Genomic DNA, 27,144 nt, shown 5'->3' on the forward strand with positions numbered 1-27,144 from the left:
CAGCCTGGAGAGCTCGTGCAGCCTACAATGACTTCTCACTGGAAAGTGGGTGACAACGGGGTACCAGGGGTGCTGGCTGTTTCAGTTGTACACAGACCTGTCTTTCAGCTCCGTCCTGAACAGACTCGGTGACAAGAGGCAAAGAGGAGGGAGGAGGAATGTTCCCAGAAATGACAGCTGGGGGACTACGTGCATGATAAAACCGCCAGTCTTCCCATCCAGCCAACTTTAAAATAAGAGCAACGGTATTTCTTAAGCTGGAAGTGCGAAGTCCCTCCTCTGGAGAAATAGATCCTTGAAGTAAAAGACCTATAGATATCAGCAATGTTCATCTACTAGTTTTGACCACGTCCTAAGAGGCGCTTTATAAATCCATGAGAGACCACACTTGTTTCCCCTCTTTTCTTCAACCTTCTTAACCTTGGGGCCTTTATACTAGCTCTTCTGCCAGGCATGCTGGTGCACCAGGTGGCCCTGTGGCCTCATTCTCCCTTATCAACTGCAGGTGTTTATTCAAATGCCAGCTTGCCACTGAGGTCTTCAGCTTTCACCTCCCATCCCCCATCCCCCCACCACTTTCCTTCCCCAATAGCAATTTTTCTCCTCAGCAGTCATCCCTCCATACTCTGCTATGAAATATCTTATTGATTCATCATCTCCCCTTGCCACCTACCCTCCCCCCATGTAAAATCCAAGGAGACAGAGAATTTTTGTCCATACAGAACGATACTCAGTAAGTGAACAAAAGATTTTTTTGAATAAATTAATAAAATAGTCACAAATTCTAAAAAATAAGTAAAAGAAAAATTAAGGCAATTAAGAAAATGAGAACGTTACAAAGTAAATGGAAATAAACATCACATGTTACTTAGCTCTGTGGTGAATGTTTACATCATCAAAACAATGAAAACACTATGTGTGAATTAAACCAAAAAGGAAGGTGTAACTAAGGCGAGGATAACAAGAGCAATGGAGGTTTACAGGCTACATGATCTGCAATTCCTAAAATTAGTGACTCAAGAAGTGACAATACATACACTTAAAAATTTGAAAGGAAAAATGAGAAAACAGCTTAAAGGGTTGTAAGTGGTTATAGCAGAGTGCCTGAGTTTGCTGGTTTTGGTTATACGTATTTTAGCTCTCTTTGATGTTTAAACTCTGTATATATATCGTTTAATAAAATAACAAAGGCATTTTACCTAAAGGGAAACTGTGTCTTTGCAAAGTTCTAAGAACGCTTGATTCTGTATAATTCGTATCACAGTGGCTGGCACATGGTCTGTACTGAACATATATTTGTGGGACGGAGAGATGATTTTGACTATAAATACACATGGAAGATGGCTTCTGAGTTTCACGTTAAATCCTATAGAAGTATGATGTGTTCTTTGACAACAGAAAGATAAAATAATTCATAAAATGCTTTGTTTTTGATATAAATCATAGGATAAAACCATAGATGCGTTTCAATTATGGCCAAGAAATAGCAATAAAATAAAAAATGCATGAGAAGTTTTCTTGACGTTTTAGAAAATACTTATTACATAAGAGTGCCGTTTGCCTCTATACCTATAGTTTTGAGCAGTAGCACGTAGCTATATACTGCCACCTAGTGGCAACATCTGTAAGTACAGTCTGGTTTTGGCAACTGCAAAGAAACTCTTCGTATTTAAGCCAAAAAAAGCTATATCCATCCTTCTATCCATCCGTCCGTCCAGCCCTTCTTTCTCAATTCATTAACTGAATCCTGAACAGGAGTATAAATACGGAGGAATAACAGGCAGTAAAGCTAAAGTATTTTATTAATAATTTATTGTCAGTAAGAAAGACTGGCTAATGGTAGTTTTCAGTAAAAACCTTTACAAGACCATTGCATCACAAATATACAGACACTATAAAAACTGTGTCATGGTGGTTTTGGTTCTAAACAGTCTGCAGAAGGTCCCCATTACACTTTCCAATAATGAAAAATCTTTATAATTCTAAAATACAGCAACCCATTTAAGACATGTCCATGTATGGGATCTGTCCTCATCCTATGTACAGATAGAAATGAATGACTATACTGAAATGTATTAACGAAACGTCATACTTCAGTTGAAAAGGATACAGAGTGAAACCCTGGTTATATTAAAAAATCAGGGTGCTAGGTAATGACACTAACACCACCAAAATTCGGTCAAAAACAAATGCACAAAGTATCTTGAAATTCTAGTTAAAACTAAAAAAAATCAAATCTGTACATAAAATTTACAAAAAAAGACAGGAAAATTAAAATAATCAAATCTATATAAATACATGAATCATGCTAACAAGATAGTAGGACTGATTTTCATTTTATTATTTTAACACAGACAAATGTAAATACAAAAAAGATGCTCAGAAATGGCACAGCCGACGTAAACTTCACCCAAAGACAGAAGGTTAGGACGCTGGAAATGGCTAACAGGTCACAAGGTGCGGGATTCAGTGCAGCCATGCCCGTTTCAGCTCACCGAAAAAAGCGCTTAAGCACTGCTGCAAAGATCAATGCAGGAGATCACTGACAGAATCTCTAGGTTCATTACGGTTCAGGCACTTTGCGGGGAGTCTGAGCATCAGACCTCCGTATGCTGTTGAGAATCGAGTGGAGGGATCGTCACCTCTTCGAAGTGGCCATCATCTCCACTCTCGTAGTCACTCATCATGACCTCAGACTCGACTTCACAGCACGCAGACACGTCAGAGCAGGAAGCTGTGGAGGCGTACATGGACATGGGCATGTTCTCTACAGTGGAGGCTTCAAAGCTCCTTTGATACCCTGGAGGGTAAGGGGCGTAGGGTTCTCTGCGAGCACTGTTCTCACCAGGGCCTGCTTTCTGAGGTTCAGACATATCGGTAGGATAGAAATTGGGCAGATACTGATTCAAGTTGAACCTCTGCCGGCTTCTCGATGAAGAGCCCAGGCTCCCTGCAGCGGGCATGTCTCTGGGAGGGTGTATGGATTCAAACTGGTCACTGAATTCTGGAGGTAAGGGTGGCAGCTCGTCAGGCACGGGGAAGTCCTCTGGCGGGGGTGGAAAGTCACTCTCAATGTCGTAGCCTCCAGGGTAATAGTCTGTATCGATGGCGTTTGGATCTGCTGAGTACAGGGGCGTCTGCTCATCAATCACCTCATAATTGGGGAACTCTTGTATATCTGGCAGAGGAACACTTGGCATCCAATCTGATGTATCCCAGTGATACCCTTGGTAGAAAAGAAAACAGACTTCAACGTGTTTTCCTCCCAAGAGTGCGTACCACGGAAAAAGGGCTCAGTGTATGCAACACACACAGGTGCAAAGGCATTCCCACTCACAGAGGATCAACATTCTGGAAACCCTTGGTCTCTGCTTTGAAGACGTCCTCCCATCCCGAACCACTTTTGAGAACCTCTATGAATTAGGCTCTGGCTCCTAAAATGTGGACTTACAGTTTTATGTAAGCACCTAACACTCAAGTGTTAGGTGCTTGCATAAAGAAATGGAAGTTTTAACAGGAGCAGTATGCTAGCATCTAGATACATGCACTTTTCTTCAAATGATTCCAATCATCCTTTCAGCTTTCCTCTTGTAATTTAGAACCCACTGCTCTTTAGAAAGAAGAGTATTAGTTCAGTCTTAGGACATTGGTAAAGAAATTTTGTCCTTTCAGAAAGAAGTCTCTATTTAGTAAAATATTAAATGTCACTTGATCTGCACTACTTGTCGTTAAAAAAAAAAAAACAGTAATTAATGTGATCTTTAAATAAAAGCAATCTTTAGCATGCTAAAATTTAAAAAATAAATTGCCTTTATAATAACATTACAAGTTTAATATTAAAAATTGTACTGCTTTTCATTAGCCCTAAGAAAAACAATGAACTGTATTAACACAGTGACATATCAAAGCATGCCTCCAAATCAAAAATGCAATTAAACATTGAAAACTGCAACGCAATCTTTGATAAACTACAATTTTTGTTACTTTAGAAAGGACTAAGGATCATTTTCAACTATATATTATAACAGTATAATTATTAAAAAAAACCCTCCCCCCACCCCGGGATTTTTGAAACCCTTTGGCAGACGGGCGAAGGTGAGGCAGTCGCGTTTAGAATGCAGGGCACGAACAACTATGCACTAGTTACTGCGCAAACACATGAAGCAAGTCAGCACTGGGTAGAACCTCCGCCAATTTGTTTTAGTGAATTATCAGTGAACAACTGGCATGCATAAGTCACCTCTTGATTTGCTGAGGTCAGGAGCAGCAAAAGACTCTTTTGGTTGCAGAGTAGAGAGAAAAGAAAACATTTGTAATTAAAAGAGAAGGACGGCTGAAAAGGCAATAAAGATAAGTACATAACACAATATAAACTGTTTATAAAGGCCCAGTCAGCCATGTACTATGCCTCTAAGCCATTATCTATGAAAATTCCAAATGGTGAGAAATTTGTGTAGCACAAATAAAATGGGACGTGGGAGGGCAGGGAAAAGATGAGTGATGATGAAGTAGGGACTGTGCCTGGAAACTCAGGATTTTACTTTCTTTCCCTTGTTTCTGGCAAGCTAATCCTGAAAACACAAAATTTTGTTAGGAGTAACTGAAAGTCTATAGGCGCTAATAAAATGTAAACTGGTAAGGAATTTAAATGACACCCTCATGTTACTGAGAAACATTATGAAAGGCTCGGTCACATCAGGTCCCTTAGGTGATAACCCAAATACAAAAGCCACAGTGACACAAGAGACACATACTTTCCAGCACAGCAAGGCCTGCACATGGCCATTAAATTCAGAGAAACCATGAATGCACTTAGACACTTATGAACAGCCAAGAGAAAATCTCTCCAAACCTTGCCCAGTTTGAATACGATTTTATACCTACGTTGTCCACCTTTCCTTGGAGACACCATTAGCTGCCTGTAGCCCAGAGCCCACCCATCCACTTGCTCTTTCAGGGTCCTCGTTTTGCATGTGGAACTCCAGCATGGAGCAGAGACAGTCAGTGTGAATCACATGACCCTGGGCAGGTTGCTTACCCTGGCTAAGCTTCAGGCTCTTATCTTTGAAATGGGGGTGGAAATCCCTTAGTTATTTGGAGGATTAAATCAGATAATGTAGGTCAAGCACTAACTGTTGGCGACCATCATGATTCTTATTATTATGGAAGTAAGAATCATGGTGATTAGTGACTTTCTCAACAAGGCCAATGCCTTCTGTGCGTTCAATGATGTTCTTGAAAATCCTTGTGATGAAATAATTTGGAACAAAGAAGATTTGACGGTTCTCTTCTAGGAATTTAAATCAAAACCTGTGGTGATTCTAAAACATGAATAAGCCAGTATTTAGCTAACTGTATCTATAGAATTATTCTAAAAAGCCTGCTAAAAATGTGGTAGTTTCTTTTTAAAAAGAGGATTGACAATTTTTGTTACTAAATAGGCACTCAATAATTCTTAAATTTAAACTAGCTTTCAATTTTAAACTCAATTAATATTTAATATGCCGAAAATATTTTCAATGAAAGAGACTGCAATGAAAGAACCACTCAAATTTTGCTTCTTTAAACTCTGTCAATATTTAAAATATTAGAATTTCATCACGGGAAAACTAAAATTCAGTCGACAAAATATAGATCACCTTCTGACTCACCAAGCAAAGACATGGTACTTCTTAGGAAAGTAAGTGTAAGGCTCATTGGTAACTGTAATTAGTAAACACGGAAACCTCACCCCTGCCCCATCCCATCAAACTTGGCCTGAAACCATCCTTCTCTCACCTAAATCTTGGTGACACATATGTCCTAGCAAAAAGGATCCCCTAAGCTTTATGTACTCTTGGTGGTCTACGCCAGTAGTTCTGAAAGCGCGATCCTTAGACCAGTAACACCAGAATTAACTGGGGGCTGGTTGGGAATGCAAATTCTCAGGGCCCCACCCAGCCCTCCTCAATCCTTGAAACCTTGGTGCTGGGGCCTAACAATTAGGGTGTTCACAAGCTCTACGGTGATCTGACTTACAGTTTGAAAATGCCTGTGCAGTCTGCATGTGATTACTTGAATTTCAGTGTATAATAAAGGGCTAATTTAATTTAAGGCAGGTATTTCCTATAATTTTGACCAGATAAACCTTCCTATTCAATGATTTTCACTCAACCAAATATAAAAATATACCTTATCATGTTCTATAATTTTCCTTGACCATACCTCAGCGAAAATCCAAAAAGGAAGAGTCAGTTACAGTTAATTATAAAAGCTGTGTGTTATTTTTTTACTCCTATTCATATGAAGATAATTTTTTATATTAAAATTTTTTTAGATAGAATTACTTCTAACTTCTTACTATTGTGCCATGTAAAGGCAGCTGTCAAGACCCTATAGGTGACTTCTGGCATCTGTGTAAATTCACTGTGAACGGCAAAAAGTAACAAAGACTACAGGCACACATATATAACAATATTTTGCAATGTATCTGGATTATTAATGTACACACCTGCACAAAATAAAAGTATTCAACCTCCTCAGAACCATAACATAAGGACTTTGTACAATACTACAGTAGGCAAAAGCACACAACTCCAGGGACAGTCACTGTGAACACAAACACAGAGCACAGGCATGACTATACCTTCTTTAGTCACCGTGTCAACTACAGCATTGACATGGTGTATTACAGTCACTATGGAAGCTTGTAAAAAGGTACAAAAGGAGTAAATTAGGAAAATCTTCAGTCAGTCAGGAGACAGTGCATTAAACAGCATTTCTTTATATTATATAACTTCTACCTCATAGTTTTAAAAATGTGACTACTTTAACATAGCTATATAATTACGTATGACCCTTGCACTCTCTTCCTTATATGTCTCAGAGATTTTTCTAATCAAGCTATATATTTGTATTATTAATCAAAGGAAAAGAGTAACCACATGATACTGTAATTTAGGAAAAAAATTTTTAGCCATAAATTTGTGTCACAATGACAATTATGAATCAAGTCATGACAAAACAATCCTTATTTTAACATCCCATGGGCAAAAGATTTCATATTAAAAGAGTCAAATACTTGCTAAGCCAATTTTCTGGGACCATTTAATAAACTCATTCTTCCCAGGAAAAAAAATTAAGAGCTATATAATAAGGTAAACTATGCAACATAAAAATAAAATTGGCTTTGTCGCTGTTCTATGTACTCCCACCCCAATTTTCTTGTCTTTCTGCAGATGAGTTAACAGCTGGTGAGCTAACATCCAGCAGAGAAATGCAGACTGTCTGCCTGGCTGTTTCCTGTGTAAATTCCCTTTCATTTGTTTTCCCTTTCAGTTGTTTTAAAGCATCTATGCCAAAATAAATAAGTATGCATGTAATAGGCAGAAGGATGGCCCTCAAAGATGTACACAACCTAATCCTGGGAACCTGTGAATATGTTACTATCCTCGGCAAAAGGGACTTTGCTAATATGATTAAGTTGAAGGTCCTGAGATGAAGGGATTTTCCGCTATTATCTGTGCAGGACCAATGTAATCACAAGGGTTCTTAAACGGGGAGCAACTTTCCCAGCCTTGGCTGGAGGGAGCTGTGACTAGAGCAGAACGGCCAGGAGGTGCACTGTTGCTGTCTTTGAGGGATGGAAGAGTAAGCCATGAGCCAAGGAGCGGGGCAGCCTCTAGAAGCTGGAAAAGGTGCAGGAAAGGGATTCTCCCCTGGAGTCTCCAGAAACAACCTTACTGACATCTCAAATTTAGCCTCCTGAGACAAGCATCAAATTTCTAAACTACAGAACTGTCACAAATTTATCTTGTCTCAAGTCACTATGTAATCTATTATAACAGCCTTAGAAAACTAAAAAATATAATTTAAATACATTCTTAATACAGACTTTATGACTGATAATGATTAAAATTATGATAAAGATTAAAATACAGACACTCCTGGAAAATGTATTTTTTCTCACATTGTATTATCTGGCAATTAATTTTCTGAACTAATTTGACCATAGCTTATTAAAGCTATTTAAGAGTATTACGAATGATGTTTCAGTGAAAAAAACTAGGAAAAGAAAGAAAATGCTGACAAAATTCTGAGGTTTACGAAGAGCATTTAAGGAGAAAGATATAAATTATTACATAAATCAGCAGCTCTACTGTTTTAGAATCAAACCTACTGAAAGAAAGAATTCTATTTTGTTGTTGGTTTAATAAGCAGTTATGTCCATATACTTCATCACTAGATAAGAAACACAGGTGTACCTTGATATCATACAAAACATGCTTAAAGTGATTCAGGAATGAATGGAACGTACTTATGGCCATCCTTAGTTTAGAAAGGTCTCTTCAGTGTATTATAGGCTATTTACTCTGGATTCACAAACAATTCAGTTTACACATGGCATTTTTACGCAAAAAAAATTACTAATTCTGACATTCAAAAATTTCCATTAAAAACTCACTTTTTTGTATTTCTGAATATTGACAGTTTTCTCTACTGGTATGTGCTAATATGGTAAAGCTGGTTATCAATGCGATTTACCCTCAGATAAACAAAGCTGGCATCAATGATCCCACCGTCAAACCTTCTTCATTAGAAATATAATCAAACTTACTAGCAATCTCTTAAACTGTGCTCTCAGTCAGTATGCTCTGATCCAAATGGGAGCTGAGGCCGCAGGGGAGTTGGGGGAAGAGACAAATAAAACCTTGTAATACCGCAGGTGCCGCTGAGGTTGCATGTTTCAGACTATGGCTTCTCCTCTTAGGGCTGTGAGCGTGTAAGTGTGTGTGCGCGGGGTATGCTCAAGGAAGCTGTTACAAGGGTTTTTAAAAAATCCACATAACTTCTATAATATTCACTGTTGTGGAAAAAAGGTCAAAGCGAAATTAACCAATCAGACAGACATTACCTTTCAATTAATTATATTTTCTTCCTTATTACTGACCAGTTGCTACAGTTCCAATACCTAAGCACTAAAAACATTTTAAACATTTTCCCTCGTTGGAAGTTCATGCAAGGCTGTCCAAGGTATTGTCTAACTGTGGTCCGAAGTGAAACGTGAAGACCATGTGAAACCAAACCAGGGGCACCAGGCGCATCTACCTGACTGCGCTGCATCACGTGCGCAGGGCTGTGGACAGCCAGCAGGGGACCAGGGCATTTCAGGTGTGTGTTTACTCACCGTTGTCGTCACACGGCTCCGACTGGAAGGAGCTCAGGGACTGCACTTCACACAGGCTCTCCCGGGCACTGTACGGCTGAGAAGGCTTTTCCTCCAGTGGCTTTTTGGAGAGACAAGGATCAAGATCCACTACTTTAGCTAAAAGGAGGAGATGACAGACAAACCAGTTACACTCCATGAAGGCAGAGACTCTGTTTTCTTCCCTGCTGTATCCTGACGCAGGGCAGGCGTGACCCACAGACTGCCTGGCATTTGTTTAGTGAAACAACATCAAAAGAAAAAAACCAGAAACACCTGAAAAACAAAACCAAAAACCTACAAATATGGCTTGCAGACTCACACAGAATAGAAATCCGCAATAAACCTGCCTGTGGACACCATTAGACAACCTGGGGAATTAATTTGAAAATGGTACCTATAGCTTTTTTCAAAGCATCAAATATATGTCAGGCCACTTAAATACCGTCACTTTCTCTGGCCACGTTAGGAAAAAAATCCTATTACGCAAATACCCTCCCAACTGTTTTGTCATAAAAGTCCCTCCACATTATAGTTGAGAACCCACATCAATTACAAAGATAAAATGATCTTTCCAGATTAACTGGAACATGACTGGATTCAATTCCTAAATTAAAATAACATCGCAGCCACAGTGCTCAGCCAGGGCTGGGGCATCAGGAAAAGCTTTCCAGTCGTCCCAGAGCTCTACAGGGTCTGAGCACATTCACCACTCACAAAGACTCCGCAGTTTGATCTGAACCACCAGAAGCTCTGGCAGACTTGTCACCTCACTGTCCATTGCTCAGCGACATTGTACCAAGATTTAGAAAGTTGTTCTTACTATCATAGTCGAAGTCCCAGTTCGGCTTCTGGATTGAGTCACTGTCAGAAGGAGAGTTTGAAGGAGGCGGCGGAGGCAGGTTTGGGGCCACGCTGCAGACGGCCACGGCCTTCCGGTGTCCGTGCACAGACTCGGGGTTAAAGGTGCTGAATTCGGGGTGCTCGGGTATAGCCGATCCTTCGAAGGAGTTTCGGTCAAGGTTGTTTCTAGAGTCGCTTGGAATGCTTGGAGTGTAGGAGATAGGACGGACAGGCACCTGGGGTGGTACGTCGGAGTACATGTTCTTATTTAGCTTTGAGTCAAAATACGGTCTTTGCAAGAAAGCTGCGCTGGGTCCCAAGTGTTTGTCCTCAGCTTTGGGCTGGTGTTTCTTCTTTCGACTAATCATCTTGCGGCAGAAGATGAACAGCAGCACCAGTAGAAAGATGCCCGTTATGAAAACCACGATGCCGATGCCCTCAGCCAGGCCGATGTCCCAGGGGGTCGACACGTATTGGTTAGGGGTGACGTCCTCACAGTGTCTTCCTCTGTACTCACGGCTGCAGTTACAGTGGTAGGAGCCGTGTGTGTTCTCGCAAAGGGCTCCATTTCGGCAGGGGTTGCCAGCACATTCGTCAATGTCACTCTGACACCTGCCAAGACAGCCCAGATTGAGGAGAGAGGCCTTTGCAACATGAGCCAGAACGTGCCAGGCCTATGACTCTTAGAGACTAACGGCTAAGTCCTCCTGAATAAGATCCACCCAAAAATACACTACTGACAACAATAACTACACAAAAAACCTTCCGTGGAGTAATGAATCATTTGATTCCATACTCTGTACATTTGGGAGATAAACATTATGCCAAGTCAATCTCTAACTGCCAGTTTTCTAAGGATTCAACAGATTACTAAATCAAACTCATAGGCTAAACCTCAGTTTGTCTTGATTTCTGATCCAGAAATTTAGAATGTGCATGATAAATGTACTTCAAGAGACTAGGTTAGATTTCTCAGAAAATGTTCCTGTTTGGAAAAATGACAGTTCCATAAAGCATGTAAAAAGGCTAGAAAACTCTGTCTTCCGTTTTTATATGCTTCTCCCTGTTGAAAATCTCCCTCAGACCCTCACCCTTACAGACTCGTCCGCATGCGATCCCCTCACCCCCGCCGCCCAGCCTCCCGCCTTCCCAAATGGGCATACCTTGCACCTGCGCAGATCCACCTGACACTTGGAACCCTTCCTCCTTTAACAAAATGTATCTGCTTAACATCCCCTATACTCACCTAGCATTACAATTTTGATTACTGAGACATTTTTGTTAAATACATTGAGTATTGTCTAGAATTAAAGTAGACTCACAAATGAAAACCATGTGACTGATGACAAAGTTCAAGACCACAACCACTACTAGAGCAAAACCTTATGTGAATCTCTGCAGGCAGGTCGCGCTTCAAGCCTTCTAACAAGACTGATATGACGGTGAAGGCTTTTCTAGATGTACAGCACTAGGCACTTACAAGTAACAAGCACCGAGTAAGACTTCACCTATTTGGTTTAAAAACTAAGGTGAAATGGCATCTGGAACTAAAAGCCACTTCTTTCAAGGTCAACAACAGGCACCTTAGTGCCTCATTTTCTTCACCTGGAAAATAATTATCACCTCTCAGGATTATGGAAGGCTCACAGAAGATACTGAGAGAGTGGAAAAAGATTTTAGATGCTACATAAATGATGAAAAAATGTCATCACTCTCACAGACAGGTAACAACTCCTTGGGAGTCTGCTTTAAAAAACACAATCTTACTCATTCCTTTAACAGTTACTTCCTGCAAGCACCCATACATTCTTTGTTCATAAATAATGTTTTTAAAGTATAGAAGCATTATATATTGAAAGCATATAATATTTCAAGCATTATAATATTACATTCATTTGGCTCAGTATTTTTTTATTTTAAAGAATGAAAAGATAAATTATGCAAGGAGCCATTATGAGCTCGGAATTCCAATCCTGAAGCAACACAGTCCAAATTAATGAAGTTTTGTTGCATCTGCTGATCACTGTGAAACTATAGAGAGGTGCAGATACAAATCTTGAAAGAAGCCAGTTACCTTTCTCCCCTAAAACCCGAGTCACACTGACAGACAGCACCATCCAAACTGTCAAAACATGTTCCACCATTTTTACAGGGTTCATCTTTGCAGTAGGGACTAAGCTGGCACCTAAAGAACAGGGAAAAAATAAACATAAACCGAATACTTAAATGGTAACAAGTGAATGTATTTTACAAACATGATGACATTAGAAACGCTAATGTTAAAATTAACTATGAAAGCTAAGAAAACTCTACATACCTCTGACCAGTATATAATCCTCTACATTGACAAAGGAAGTCTCCATTGTCCAAAATGCAGGTGCCACCGTACAGGCAGGGGTTGGAGGAACACGGATTGATGCCCACCTCACAATAGGTCCCTACGTACAAGGCACTGCATTTGCAGTAATAACCTGTATCAGCAAAAGGGAACAAAAAGTCCTATCATTCAGTAGCTCAAAAAATAAGTCTCAGTATATTCATTTTTACTTTTAAGTTTAGGTGAAGATTTAGCTCTCCAAGACCTGTAGAAAACCTAGTAAAATTCCCATTCCCTCTGAGTAAAAAGTTGTCTAGTGCTGGTATCACCAAAACACAAAGAACTGAAGAGAAAACTCATAAACAGCTCTAGTTCACCATAATTTACGAGGGGTCCAAGGCCTTCTGGAAAACCACTTCTACTCCCACCTAGAGCGAGCAAGGCTAGCAGTCCCCTTGCTGGGCCACTGGATAAAAGGAGGCCTCAAGAAGAGCTACGTGGGACCAGTTCTAACCCCCAGGTCAGTGTCCGTGTGGCCGGAGAGGAGTTCAGGGTCAGCTGTGGTTTCCTGTGGCTACTGGTGCAGAATGAGACGTGTTTGGAAACACGAAGCAGCGTGGCCGCAGCTCAGCGGGAGAGAAACTGTCCCCTCCAGCCTCTGCTGGGATGCATTCAAAATCTCACTCCGCTAGAGCATCATGTATGCTACTCAGATCCCATGCTGGCTGCAGGATCTGACAAAACTGATTGAATAAAAAGAGGAAGAGCAGAAATACAGGGGGAACTTCCCCTCAAGCGCATATGCGTGTAACATTTAAAGAAGGCTCACGTGTGAAGCTTACCTCCAGTGGGTGAGGGGTGGCAGGCACCTCCGTTCTGGCATGGGCTGCTCGAGCAGTCTTCCGTAGCTGTTAACAAGCACCCAGGAGACACGTCCACCGATTCTTCAATGTGTGCGTAGCTCCTTGGTTTGTTATTTAAAGGGAGTTCCTGCCCATTCAGATAAATGGAGTCCATACAACCCCTGAAACCACTGCCAATCTGGGGGCTTCTTCCATGCCGTGAGCCCTGCTGACGGATGTGGCCACCAAAAAACACATGGCTATCCAGGTTGAGGGTTTTCAGTGTCCCCGGGGCTGTGCCTGATGCGGTGTGGACTTGGTCTAGAACCAACCTGGCATAGTTTCCATTCACTTCAAGGGACACCGCGTGCCACAGCCCATCGTTGACCTGGATGCTCTGGACAGAGACGATGCCTGGGCCGCTTCCACAGTCGAATTTGTACTGCAGCCTTCCGTTGTGGATCTATGACAGAAACAATCACTGTTCACTTTACTCTCATGGAGTCTTCATGCACAGTCTCAGATCATGTTTGATGACGGAAGGAAGAAAGTAAGCCCTCGCGTTTAAGTACTACAGAACACATGCTCATTCATCGTACAGATAATAAAAATGGACCTTTCAAGGATATCAAATTTCAACCGCGTATCCTAAAGGCGTCGTGTAATAATGAACTGTACCAAACAACAACCAAAAATAGCATCAGGTTTTATCAGAAGTCAAAAATGAATCATGCTAAAAAAAAAAAGTAGGCAAGCTAATTATCACTTCAAGCATATGTACGACCTTTCTATAAACTCCCTATAATATTACTAAGGTGTAGTATCACTTAGAGTTTGAATGTTAACAGTCACAGGTACCTAAAAATGTTTGTAAAAAACAGAAGTAAATGTCTATGTCACCGCAGAGCAAAAAGAGCTTTTCATTCTACAAAACTTATGTGTAAGTATCAATGAACCATTTAAATGAATAACTCAACCATTTCATTTTGCTTATCTTATTCTTTTAAAAAAATGGACAATCTGAACATAATATGGAATTTATATTTTTAAAGTCTCCCACAATCTGAGGTACAAATATGCAAAAACGCTCACCTCCAAGATGCTGTAGTCAGTCCCGCGAGCGTACATGACAACCGCGTGGGTAGAGTATGTTCGCAGCCTCATGGTCAGTTTCATCTCTAACTTGTTTTCATTTTCCATTAGACGATATTTCACAAAGCTGTTTCCAGTAAATGTTACAGATGAACTCCCTGTGAATCACAAAGAGAAAAAAATAAATCAGAATCAAGTTTAAATATTTTTATAAGTGTGTCCCCACACTCCCACCCTGACTAATTCAAGTTTTGGATCTATGATTATAACATTATAAAATGCAATTCAATGGGAAATGTCTACTTGTTTAATAAACAGCACAGCATAACTGGATTTCTATTTGGAGAGAATAAGTTAGACTACTGTATCACAGAGAAATGAATTCTAAGATAATAAAAGACCTAAATATGAAATGTCCATTATAAAATTATTAGAAAGCAGTTTAGGAAAATACATAGCCTGAAGGTGGTTTGGGAAACCTTCTCAAGCAAGACATAAAACAATTCCCATTCTACAAAAATGATGAAAATAGTATCAATCCAGAGATGAAAATTGTTTTGTAAAATTATGCAGAAGTGACAAAATAAAAATTAGACGAATCAAAAGATCAATAACATACAGACAGCGTTATGCAGATGTTTTCTGATCAAAATACACAAAGAGCTCCAGAGCTCCAGACATTAAAGATAAGAAACAGACAAATAATCCAGATAATCACGCAAATAGGAATGGGCCAGTCACAGAAGAGGAAGCGCTAACAGGCAATGAACAAATGAAAAGACTGCTTTCACAAGTAGCCAGAGAAATGGCAATTAAAATAATTAGATACCATTTCATGCTTATTAGATGGGGGGATCTGTTTTTTAATTGAAAACCTTCAATATTAGCAAAAGAAGGGGGAATGAGACCTTCACACATGACTGGAAGAAACAGGCACTGGCACAACTTTTGGGAAACTAACATAATGGTATATCTAAAAATTAAAAGTGTAGTTCACCTTTGATACAGGTAAGTCCCAGTTTTACAATCTACTGTACAGAAATGAAAGCACCAATATGTAAGGATACACGTTTAAGGATTCTTCTTGTAACACAGGAGAACATAAACTGAATCTCTACACGTAAGCACCATGTTGAATAAATGATGGTACAGCCGTGCTACAAAATGCTGTACAACTATTAACAAGCATTAGGACTTGGCAAGATGCTCATAACAGAGGACTGTGTTAGATGTAATCACTCCTCAGTTTCTTTAAAAAAAAAAAAAAGGTGTGAAAGGAAAAGGAAAATAAATCTGTACGTATGGGACTGTACGTTCATATGAGCTCTGATGAGAGAGGAAGAGCATCCAACTATGAACTCAGGAGGAGTTCAAGAGGAAGGAAAAGCTACTACTTTATTCGCCTCTATGTCTGACTTGTTATAATAAACATACTTTACAATACTTTTCAACTCCAACAAAGAAGAAAATAAACTCTGAAAGTTACTTTTTTAAATACAAGTACTCTTAATTATTGAACCTCTCACCTGGGCACTGGCCAAACTTGCCACCTGGACAGACGCAGCTGTATGTCTCCTCTCTGGGGTCAGTGACACATTCAGATCCTTCAGGGCATGGGCTGTCTTCACATCCATGATGGACAAGTGGGCATTTTCCCCCTTTGTTTAAAAAAAAAAAAAAAAAGGGCAGGGGGGAAAGCTAATTAATAGGAATTTCAAGAGAACGATCTTTATAACGTATAGCCTTCAAAGGTCGTACATGAAATGACCTGCACTGCCTACTTCCACGTGCGTATGTGTGTTACCTGTGCAGAGACACACAGCTGTCCTACGGTGGCGCGGGGTCACAAAGCTCAGTCTGGCCGTGCTATGCGTTGACATCGCACTTTCATCCACGGACACCTTTTCGTCGCAGAATCTCCAGGGGCAATCCAGCCCTGCACAGAGCTTCTGGAACACATCCAGTATCCTCACACCACTGATCTCCTCAATATCCGTCACGGAAGAATTAATCTTGTGCAGAAGTTGTTTTGGTGAGACCTGGGCGCCACCTGATCTCTCTACAAAAAGCAAGATGTCCAGGTGCGGATGAGGCTCCGAGGGCTGCAAGCTAACGATCTGAATGTCACTCCTCCTCACGCCCAGGATGTTCCGCAAAGCTCGCTGGAAGTTGCGCCAATAGTCACCAACGAACTCTTCCGGGGTGAGGTTGGCAAAGCGGACGGCCACGGTCTGGTTCAACATCTCCTGTGTCACTTGTCTGATGTGCACCGTGACATCAGCCGCGGTGGTAAATTTCCCATCCGTTACGCTGACGTTGAGGAGGTACTGCCCTACGTCCAGCTTCTTGTGGGCTATCAGCTTGCCCCCCGTGCTGGAGACAGAGAAGAGGCTGCCCATTTGGGGATCGAGGCTGTAGGTTAACGTGTCATACACGTCTTGGTCCGTCGCGTGGATCTTCCCGATGACACCACCTGAGTACTCCTCTCCAAAAGCAGTAATGAAAATCTCTAGTGGCAAAATTGCAGGAGGATAGATGCTCTCTTCAATGACTCTGATGTCAATGTATGTCAAAGATGACAACTGAGGCTTTCCGTTATCTGCCACCTACGAGAAAAGGGAAAAAAAAATCACCTTCATCTATGTCGTCGTTTACAACTTAATAAAAATATATTTACATTGTTCAAGTTCTAAAATATTACCAATTGTTAGATATTAGTTCTCCACATGAGAAGTATTATCAAGGGACAGGATAAATACTTCTTTCTAGCCCTTTCACTAATTTACGTTGAAATTTAGCTCTACCAACGTCTATGACAAAGTAACCAAATGAATAAATAAGCCCCGACGAAGTGCCATGGGATAAAAATGAAGGTCTGACTAAAAAACCAGAAAAAGACTATAATTCTAATTCAGTTTTGTCTTCTCATGCAATGTAAGCTGTTTACACAGGACAAGATAACCACCAAAGCAGCTCTTCTCCATATGAGTCCACAACAAAATCAGAAAGACAGACTTCCATACCTTAATGTGCAGTAAGTAATGATCGTTCACTTTCCTATTTATGGCAGCTGCCGTCAGGAGGGCTCCCTGCTGGTTGACTTCAAATGCCCCCTCCTTGTTTCCACTCACAATGCTGAAGAAGAAGGGAGGGCCATTGTGGGAGGAGTCCCTGTCCGTCACTGACAGCTGCAGCACGCTGAACCCCACGGGCTTATTTTCCTGCAAGAGTAAGAGAACCACACAACTTTCAACAAAACCCCGTATCATATGCACGTTTTCTATAATATGAAATTTACAGAAAAGAGAGACACTGCCGCTCCATTTGGAAGGAGGAGAGAGGAGGGGTGGTGGTGATGGGAAGGAGGGGGCTGGAGGGGAGGGGGCACGTGAGGAGAAAGGTGTGCGGGGAGTGAGGGAGGGGTGCCGGGAGGGGTGAGGGGGGGAGGCGTTTGGAGGAGGAGTGGCAGGGAGGAGGGAGGGTAAGGGGCAAGGAGGAAACGCAAGGGCAGAAGGTAAGGTTAATAATCAAGCTAGCGAGAATATCTTAAAAATCAAAGCACAGGAAGAGATGACAGCATCTTGGAAATGCTCATCTTTTAGTATTGGTGGAGACCCCTGTAATGTCACTGTTCCCATTTTTCTCAAAAGTAGTCTTTGGAAAAGGAAGATATTTCAAACGAATCACTGAGGCCAGAAAAGAGCTTATTTCAACAGGGGTGCGTTCAGTGAGGCTTGGGCCCAGGATCACCTGGATGATCAGGCTGTAGTTTCCCCTGGAGAAGACGGGAGCGTTGTCGTTGACATCAGACACGTCTATGTTCACAGTGGTCGTGGTGACTCTGGGTGGACTGCCGTTGTCTGAGGCCTGCACGGTGAGCGTGTAACCCGAAATCTTTTCGGGGAAAAGATAAAGAGAATCATGTCCATTTCCATAAGGCCCAAGCGCAGGGTTCAGCCTGAAGCGTACTTCTGATTACTGGAGGGGCGGATCCGAGGGCCTGCCATTCCCCGTGTCCTGCAGGCGGGCAATTCCCTAGCTTACAAATAACTGATCTGAAAAATGTATCTGCTCGACAGAAAAAGTTACTAATAGGGATGAGAATCTCCAATGCTTCTCAGAAACGTACTTGTTCCGTTAAACTGTTCTAACTTTGAAAACCTGCAGATCTATTAACAGAAATTAAGACAGAAAAGTAATACAAATGATGAGAGAAAACGTCACATATGTCGAAGGCTGTTGCTTTACTAGTGGCGGGGAAGGCAACTTTCCCTCCGGCCCCAGTGTGACTCTGAGCCAGAAGCAGGCAGACAGCAAGCTGCCTCCCACCCTCGAGGGCTCACTCGTTCTCAACACTCCGCTCACCCTCCCCGCATCCATGTCACTCTTGGATTGTAGTCAACTGTCTAAATCTCCCAAGATCCTCTCTTCGGGAACTTCCTACAAAAGAAGGTGAATTAAGTGAGGTGGCCTCTCTTCCAGGACAGTTTCTTTAAAGCTCTCTCTTCCAGAATGAGCAGTGAAGAGGCCAAGAAGCTGGCTAACCCCAGAGGACGTGCTGCAGAGTGTCAGTCCTGAAAGACGCTCCAACAAAAAGAGGACGACGCAGCTTGGGAGACTCTCTTTTGCCATCTCCCAGTGGACATGAGTACACTAAAGGATCTGAGAAGTGTTTCAGTCAAAAATACTAAGTTTTGTTCTGCCCAGCAGTACTGCAATCCTAAGCATAACAGTCATGCTTCCTAAACTCTGGGAAAGTCCCCGCTCAAAAATAACAGGTCAGAAAAGGAATTAAAGAATGGACTTTGATGAAATATCTCAGCACTATCTCCCCAAATTCCTCTAATCTTGGATTTACCCACTACTCTTCTGAAATTGCAGTCTTTATTATCATCGATGCCCTTCCAATTCCCCAAACCAAGGCTCTTTCACTTCTCCTTCACTTCATTACCTCTGAGGCAGCTCCCCTCCTGTCTGTGAGAGCACATGACTAAGTGGATGGATGGATGGATGGATGAAGGGAGGGAGGGCTTGCCTCTCTCCTTATTCACTCACTTTTATCTCAATACCTCAGATCACTTCCATAATCATCTTCAGAGGCATGAACCATAGCTGTATTTCCAGCTTTCAAGTCTCTTAAGTTTGACTAAAATCTCTAAATGCTGGCTGAATAATTTTACTTGAATACGCCACTTTCCTCTACAAATCAGCATCTTGAAAACCACGTTCAAGCACCTCTCCCAGTGCTGAGTTTACGCCCTGTGGCCTCCTACTCGCCTTTAATGGCACCACCCAGTCACAGCAAGACTGAAACGCATCGAGTCCTCTGCCACCTCTGCTTTCTCTGGAGGGCCATAGCTGAGCTCCGTGGACCCTAGTTTTTCCTCTACAAAGTTTCCGCACTTGTCTCGTCATTGCTACTTTCCCAGTTTGGGCTCTTGTTGTTTCATAACTGATGAACTGTCACTGCCCCTCCCACCTGTGGGATAACACTTAGACCTGCTGTAGGACTGGTCTTCAGCAACCACCTCCTGTGCTGTTACACCTGGGCTCACAGCATCGGTAGCCACCTAATGCCTGCAGTGCCAGCCTGAACCTACGATCCTGGTTTTGTCTGTGGCCTGTCATCTGTTCCTAAAACTCTTCATCTATCTCTCCTCCCTCACCTGTTTGTACGATCACTCTACTCCAACACAACAGAACAGAATCACCTAAAGACACCCCACGTCTCTTCCTTCCTCTATCCTTGTTCCCCCAGCTCCTCACAGGGAATTCCCTCCTCTCAACACGATGTTTTCCTGAATCTCTGCTATTATTTAAAACCCAGCTTCTAGCTCCATGCAGCGTCTCAAAACACTGGTGCCAACAGTAACTTGGTCCTGAATACAAACTCTTATTATCCAACCTTCACATTACTATGAAACACATCACATATTCTGGAGATCTTCATACTACAACTGCTTTTCAAGTATTTATATCTTGCTTGTCACTTACTGAGAACAAGGCTGGTTCTACCCTTTTAACACTTCCCAAAATGTCGGCAGAGGCGAACACAAGGCACTTCCATCTACTGATCTGATCATCTGTAAACAATCTACGTCAGATTTTTCCACTTACTGTTTCCCGGTCTAGAAGTTTGGTCACTTTCACTTCTCCCTTGGCAGGGTCGATTGTAAATGGACTTCCCTGATTGCCGTCTATAATTGAATAGCGGATGTGGCTGTTTGAAGGTCCGTCGGCATCATCTGCCATAACCTAGAAAATATCACACTCCGGTTTAGGAGACAGTTGAGGGAGGGACAGAAGTCGACTAAGCAAATGTCTGATATCAACAGCTAGTTTGTGTTAAGGCAATCACTTATAATAGAGTCAGGAACTACAGAGGCTAGCAAAAGACATTTCCCTATCTTCAAATTATCAATATTTTCAAGTAAGGCCACTACAAAAACTGGATCAATCTCACTAAAAGTTCTTGCACAGACCCAGAAGAAGGCTGTAGGGGAAGAGGTACGCACTGTAATGACAGACTGTTCAAGAACAGCATCTTCACTGATCACTGCCGTGTAGGTGTCTTGGCTGAACACTGGGGTGTTGTCATTGATGTCTGTTACGTTGATGTTCACAGTGGCAACATCACTCAGTGAAGGTGTGCCCCCATCAGTGGCTTCTACCGTCAGGTAATACTCATGAGAGCTTTCATAGTCCAGATTCTCAATGATAAATATGGCCCCTGAACAGAAAATCAAAATTACTTTCCAGTGCTTTAAAATGCCACCACATTCTCCCCCTATGACTAAAATTTTCAGTTCAATAGTTTACTTACCATTTATGTATGGTTTCTAATTTCTTAATTCAACAATTAAAACATGAATTTGCCCATCCTTGGAACCTTATTTATTTCTCTTAATTACTTTCCTGATACTCTTTGTGATATGTGAATTGCTTTCCTAGTCAGTACTCCTTATGTCTCCCTGCTATAAAAATGATAACATTTCTTATCTCTTTTCAATGATAGTTTACTACAGACTTTAATGAAATAGAAAACACAAAAATTCTGTTCTTTGGCTTTCCATTTCCTTTTCCTTCTCATACTTTCTCTTTTACAGAAATGTACATCCTTTTAAAAAATCTCCAGAATAACTATTTATATCCCGTCATTTTTTAAAAATCCCTTTTTGATTTAATAATCCCTTTAACGTCTTTCCACTTCCTTATAGTCTACCCTACATAAAGAGCCCTAAAAATACCAATTTTATGATATGTGCTACAAACACACTTTAAACCAGCATCATCACACACCTACCCTTCAGCTGAAAGCCACATACAATTAAACACAGTTGGAATGGAGCAATTTTTTACAGAGCAATTTACTTACAGCTATTTTAGATGACAGATTAACAAGACTACAAAAAGTATTTATGCAGCCAGAGTCAATAGCGCCAATGACTTCTGACCTTGTTGGCGGTCACTCAGTAAGTGACTCGGTCCAAGTACTTCGACGGTTGTCTATAACTAGCGTAATGAAGAGATCAATTTAATGAATTATCAGATGTCCCCTACTGAAACTAAGATCAAAGAGGTCGAAACTGCTGTTTCACCTGGGAAGCTACTTCACATGAGATCCACGTGGGCCATAAAAAGGAGTCGTTCTGCAAAATCTTCTACCATCTTCAATTCTATACCTTTACTGATTTATGACACCTTATATCTTTACTAAATTACTAGAGTATGATGCTTTAATTTTCTATTTAATTTGCTTATAGTTATAATGGATAAGCCAGAAATGTATTTTATTATGTAGAACTATAGTTTAAAGTCTTCTAAACCACTCTGAATCCCACTTATGATAACACAAAGAAAACTTGGGTCTTCTCTTTTAGAGTATCTATTGACAATGTATGACCTGTTTTTGTACTAGGTGAAGTGCTGAGCAATCTAGCCGTTTTTTGCAGAATAAAGGGCTTCCTCTCGTTTGCATGGTAGGTTACCTGTTTTAGAATCTATGCTGAATTTCCCATGTTCGTTTCCACTTATTATCGAGTAGGTGATTTCTGCATTTGCTTCAATGTCCCTACTTGCTGCATACACTTGAAGAACTTCTGTTCCAATGAGAACATCCTCAGACACTGTGGCACCATATTCACGGTATTCAAACACGGGTGGGTTGTCATTTATATCCAAAACGGATACAACAACAGTGCCGGTAGCTGTCAACCTTCTTGGCAAACCATGATCTACAGCTTTCAAAGTTAGAGTGTATACTGCCTGTAGTTCTCTATCCAAAGGCTTTTCTAACTGAATGATTCCAGATAATTCATTAATGGAGAACTGTCCATCAGCAGAGTTAATCAGTGAGTAGGATACCTTCCGATTCAGTCCTGTCAAGACATGACATCACGTCAGAATGTTTTATTTCAAGAAACGTAAACAAATTATTTTTTTTAAATCCAGCATACATATGAAAAAGGGAAAATGCCAATATACATTATTTTAAAATTCTTATGACTATGACCTTAAAAATGTAAACTTTAAAATGAGCAATTTGTTGAGTTAAAACAAATATAATTTCATAGTCATCTGGCTTTTTCAGACTACGTTATACAGGAACTTATGCTCTAACAGCCAGCAGATCTTTAAAAATAAAGCCTATTTGTTATTTAGCTTCAGTAACAAAAATTTATTTGAAAAGTAACATTTTTGGTATTCTTCTGATTCTTCAGTGTTAGCATGACTGAAGAAGTTATTTTTATTCTCTGCTATCAAAATGCTATGAATATATAATATATACCTTAGAGTCTTATTTTCTCTATAAAAAATTGGAAAGGTCTGTAAAACTGTAACAATATATCGTTTTCTTCTGTTATGTTCCTATGATACTAAATCTCTTTGTCACTAATGCTTTATTCAAAAAAAATAACACTTCACTAATTAATTCAATGGGACATAAAGATCAGTTTATCTCATCACTAAGCAGAATTTTAGGGGTACCACAGATACTTTACAACAGTAAGTTCACTGGGCACAATTTTGAGACTTCAAATATTCATTAAAAATGAGTTCATTGGGCTTCCCTGGTGGCACAGTGGTTGAGGGTCCGCCTGCCAATGCAGGGGACACGGGTTCATGCCTCGGTCCGGGAGGATCCCACATGCCGCGGAGCGGCTGGGCCCATGAGCCATGGCCGCTGGGCCTGCGCTCCACAACGGGAGAGGCCACATCAGTGAAACGCCCGCGTATCGCAAAAAAAAAAAAAAAAAGAGTTTATTATTCTGAAGATTTCATTCCATTTTTAATGCTAACACGATTTTTAACGGTAGCATGACAATGGTGAGTTATTCAACATGCATGAGGTAGGGGTCATCAGAGGGGCTGAATGTGGAACAGTGCTCTACAATAGGCTCCTCCTCAGGTAACAGTGCATAGTTTGAAGGCAAAAGCATCACTTGGGCGATACCTGCATCCACATCCGTGGCCTGTACCCTTGTCAGGAGCGTGCCAGGCTCTGTGTTTTCAAACACGGTGATGGTGTAAGGATCAGCAGAGAATTCGGGGGCGTTATCATTCACATCCTCTACCGTGAGCACAATATCAGCTTGACAGAATCTTCCCCCTCCATCCGTGGCCTTGACCAGCAGATTATAGGTTGCCTGGTCCTCGCGATCAAGGGGGGCTAATGTTTTCAGTTCACCTAAAAACAAAAATAAATGGGCTCACTTGAAATTCAAGATGTGACTGCAAGAGCACACCTTTCTTCCCCTTTTCTCTTACATTGAGAAAATCTGAATAACAGCCTTCCTCTGGAGAATAATTTTATTAGTGACAGAGTCAGCAGCTGTGGGAGCCCTCAGAGCTGGAGGGTTTCAAACCCTGCCAGGTGCTAGCTCTAAGCCTTAAAGCTCTCCAGGTCAGGACCCCTCGCATTATATGCGATGCCCAAAAGCAAAAGAGCTGCCAATTTACCAAATTGAAAACATTTTTAAATTGACTCAAAAATTAGATTCACATGTTTATCATTAATCTGGGGGGAGCTTAATAGAAAACTGTTACTTGACCCCCAATTTTAACAAAATACAAATTGAAAGAGAAAGTCCTAGAGGTTTAAAGTAAAACACCACTCATCATTTTAATGAATACACTATATTATAAATTTATGGTCACAAATTCAAGAAAACAAACTATATGTAAAATGGATAAAGCAGAAAGTTTGAGATATACTTTAACTTCTGAGTTTTTTTTTTTTAAAAGGTGATATAAAAAAACATAAATTTTAAATCCTCGGTTCAAGTAGGTGATTGTTGCTGTTTTTTATCTCACCCCAAATTTTACACATTGAATTGCTGTTTGCATTTCTAAAAGATGCCATTTTTGTAGCAGGAGAGTAAATTTTACAAGAACAAACTGTCATTTCAAATTTTCCGTGTGATCCAAAACCACCCACGCGTGACTTTGCTGGAACACAATTAGTTTTGCCCCAAACTCTACCTTTACCTGTGTCTGGATTTAGTTTGAATTTTTCTGCACCTGGACCAAATAATGTGTAAGTAATTTCAGCATTGGAACGGATATCTGCATCTGTAGCAGAGACCTGCATGATCAATTTCCCAGGAAAGGCATCTTCTGGAATCGTGTCGGAATATAAAGTCTACAAAGATTTTAAACAATACTGTTAACATAAAACATTAAAAGGTAACATGACTGCCAAGGGAGTAACAGAAATCATTTAACTTTGGTCACAGAACACATGGGAAATGACTAAAACTAAAATCCAAGGAGCTTTCAAAACTATTTTTCTTACAAAACATTTAAAACAGAGATGATTCATATAACAGTTAACAACTCCATACGCTGAAAGAGTCTGACCTGACATTTAACCTACAGAATTCTGAATACTTTGTCTTTGATTTGGTTTCATATTTAATTTAAATTCTTATGAGAAAATACACATAACACTCCATTTTTACCTAAAAATTAGAGAGAATACAAGCCTGATACATTACGTCTAATTTCCAACACAGGAATTTGTTTGCAATCACTGTTAAAACACCACCAAGTAACTGCATTTGGGAGAGAAGTGAGCCTCATGACACGGGAGAAAACAAAGGTTATCCAAGGCCTCCTGGGAGGGGGGCAAGTGATGCTCAGGCCAGGGCTCTCTTCTGCCCTGCTCCACCCCGTCTCTCTTCAAATCTGACCTGATTGTCAAACACTGTGAACGGTTGTTTTCCAGTTCCAAATATTTAGAAACCCATGTCGTAAACCAAAACATAAGACAAACAGATAAGACGTTGTTAAATTTATTTTCTTAACATGAGCTCAATTTTAGGTGAACTATGGCTCATGAAACAGGATATTTTGTAATACTGATGATTCCAAATGATCTAGTGTCCTAATTAATACCAAAGGTGCAAGGAAAAGTGTTGAAAAACAGCAAAACACACACATTTAGTTTCTATAAGATACATACACACGCATGCACACACAGAATCCTCTTCCATAAACCACTGTCACCAAAACCATGGATTGGAATGAACTCCTCACCCCTCAGAAGTCCCGCTCTCCCCCCAGCTGAATTATTCGTATCCATTTCCCGGAGAGCTCTGCCCCTCTGCCCGTCCAGCTACACACAGCTCATGCCCACTGCAGCGCTCTCCACCTCCCCGCCCCCTTCCAAGTCACCTGCTCCCTGACCCAGCCTTCCCTTTACCTACCACACTCTTCTTCCTTCTTTTTACTCCCAACTTTCATCACTGGCCAGATCTATCTCCTTGTTAGCACACACCCTTTAATCTCCTGAAACCAGGCGTCCACCCACATCACCGCACTGGGACCACCATCTCCAAGCCAGTCACAGAACCCAATGGTCTGTTTCACTCAGTCCGCTTTTTATCTCTGTCACACCTCTGCTGGCCATCCCGCCTCCTAAAAGTTCTCCCCTCCTTTGCTCTCAACTACACTGTGCTGGTATCTGCGCTCTCTTCCTTCCGCCTTCTTTGTCTCTAGGGGGATACCTGTCTCTACTCTTTCCCTCCTTGCTATTATCCTCTCAAGAGAATGCAGTCAGCAGTTATCCACCCAAGCTGCCAAGTTCACACACCCATCCTCCATCTCGCTAACTCTAAACGACTATAAAAACACATTCAACTGAACGTCCCGTGATCTTAAACTCAACAAATCTGAAGTGGAATTCAGCATGCTTCCTCTAAAACCAATTCCCGCTCCAGGCTCATCTGTGGTCTTTCTCCCAAACACTCCTGTAGGAAACCTAAAGTCAACCTTGAGTTAACTAACATGCTTGTCGCGATGTCACGGCCAGGCAGGACCAAGTGCCACTGGTTTTCCCGTTACAGCATCTTTCATCGTTCCGTTCCCTGTGCCTCAGTCCACTGCCTGTTATCCCCACTTTCACACTTCCTCACCTAAATGGAAACAATGCTACCAGACTCAGCTTCTCTCAGGAACTCCTGGAGTACGCCATCTCCACCTTTCACGTAAGGAAGGATTCGTGGAGTCCCAGCTCCCTGGAACGCCCTCCATAGCCCCTCTCACCCAGTTTACCCTCCGGCCCCAATGCCCTTCCGTTTCCACTCTTGGTGATCTCATCACCACCTCCCAAAGGCTGAGCTTTTCCTCATCCTCCAGTTCCGGGGACAACTCCCGCCCTCACTGAGCAACCTCAGGTGGCGCAGCTCTTCCTTGGTGTGCATTTTGTCCTCATGTTAAACAGTGGGCTCCACAGGGGCAGAAGCCACACGCTTCACCTCTGGGTTCCTCTAGCGTGTACAAGAGCAAGGGCCCAAAATACGGTCTCTTGGTGCAGAACAGAGCTACCTCACCCCCAAATGAAGGGAATCTTTTCATGAAAACAT

General features: G+C 41.3%; 1 protein-coding gene across 4 annotated transcripts in view; it reads right to left on the bottom strand.

The window, feature by feature from the left end:
• Positions 1 to 1,744: 1,744 nt before the first annotated feature.
• The window catches only part of FAT1 (FAT atypical cadherin 1), a 122,391-nt gene continuing 96,991 nt past the window's right edge, over positions 1,745 to 27,144 (bottom strand). For 3 of the 4 annotated variants that reach the window (XM_082863992.1, XM_082863993.1, XM_082863994.1), the window contains exons 12-27: positions 24,767 to 24,920; positions 23,733 to 23,966; positions 22,267 to 22,656; positions 20,794 to 21,008; positions 20,396 to 20,533; positions 18,029 to 18,172; positions 17,302 to 17,499; positions 16,083 to 16,884; positions 15,805 to 15,936; positions 14,279 to 14,436; positions 13,187 to 13,649; positions 12,345 to 12,498; positions 12,102 to 12,212; positions 10,008 to 10,639; positions 9,167 to 9,304; positions 1,745 to 3,226 (exon numbers count right to left, since the gene is read on the bottom strand). In XM_082863992.1, coding sequence (XP_082720118.1) covers positions 2,598 to 3,226; positions 9,167 to 9,304; positions 10,008 to 10,639; positions 12,102 to 12,212; positions 12,345 to 12,498; positions 13,187 to 13,649; positions 14,279 to 14,436; positions 15,805 to 15,936; positions 16,083 to 16,884; positions 17,302 to 17,499; positions 18,029 to 18,172; positions 20,396 to 20,533; positions 20,794 to 21,008; positions 22,267 to 22,656; positions 23,733 to 23,966; positions 24,767 to 24,920 — 4,692 coding nt within the window. In that variant the 3' untranslated portion in view covers positions 1,745 to 2,597. The remainder of the gene's footprint in view (positions 3,227 to 9,166; positions 9,305 to 10,007; positions 10,640 to 12,101; positions 12,213 to 12,344; positions 12,499 to 13,186; positions 13,650 to 14,278; positions 14,437 to 15,804; positions 15,937 to 16,082; positions 16,885 to 17,301; positions 17,500 to 18,028; positions 18,173 to 20,395; positions 20,534 to 20,793; positions 21,009 to 22,266; positions 22,657 to 23,732; positions 23,967 to 24,766; positions 24,921 to 27,144) is intronic. The other variant, XM_082863995.1, reaches the window with a different exon arrangement.

This window comes from Leucopleurus acutus (assembly GCF_964270905.1).
Source record: "Leucopleurus acutus genome assembly, chromosome: 21".
Taxonomy (NCBI): domain Eukaryota; kingdom Metazoa; phylum Chordata; class Mammalia; order Artiodactyla; family Delphinidae; genus Leucopleurus; species Leucopleurus acutus.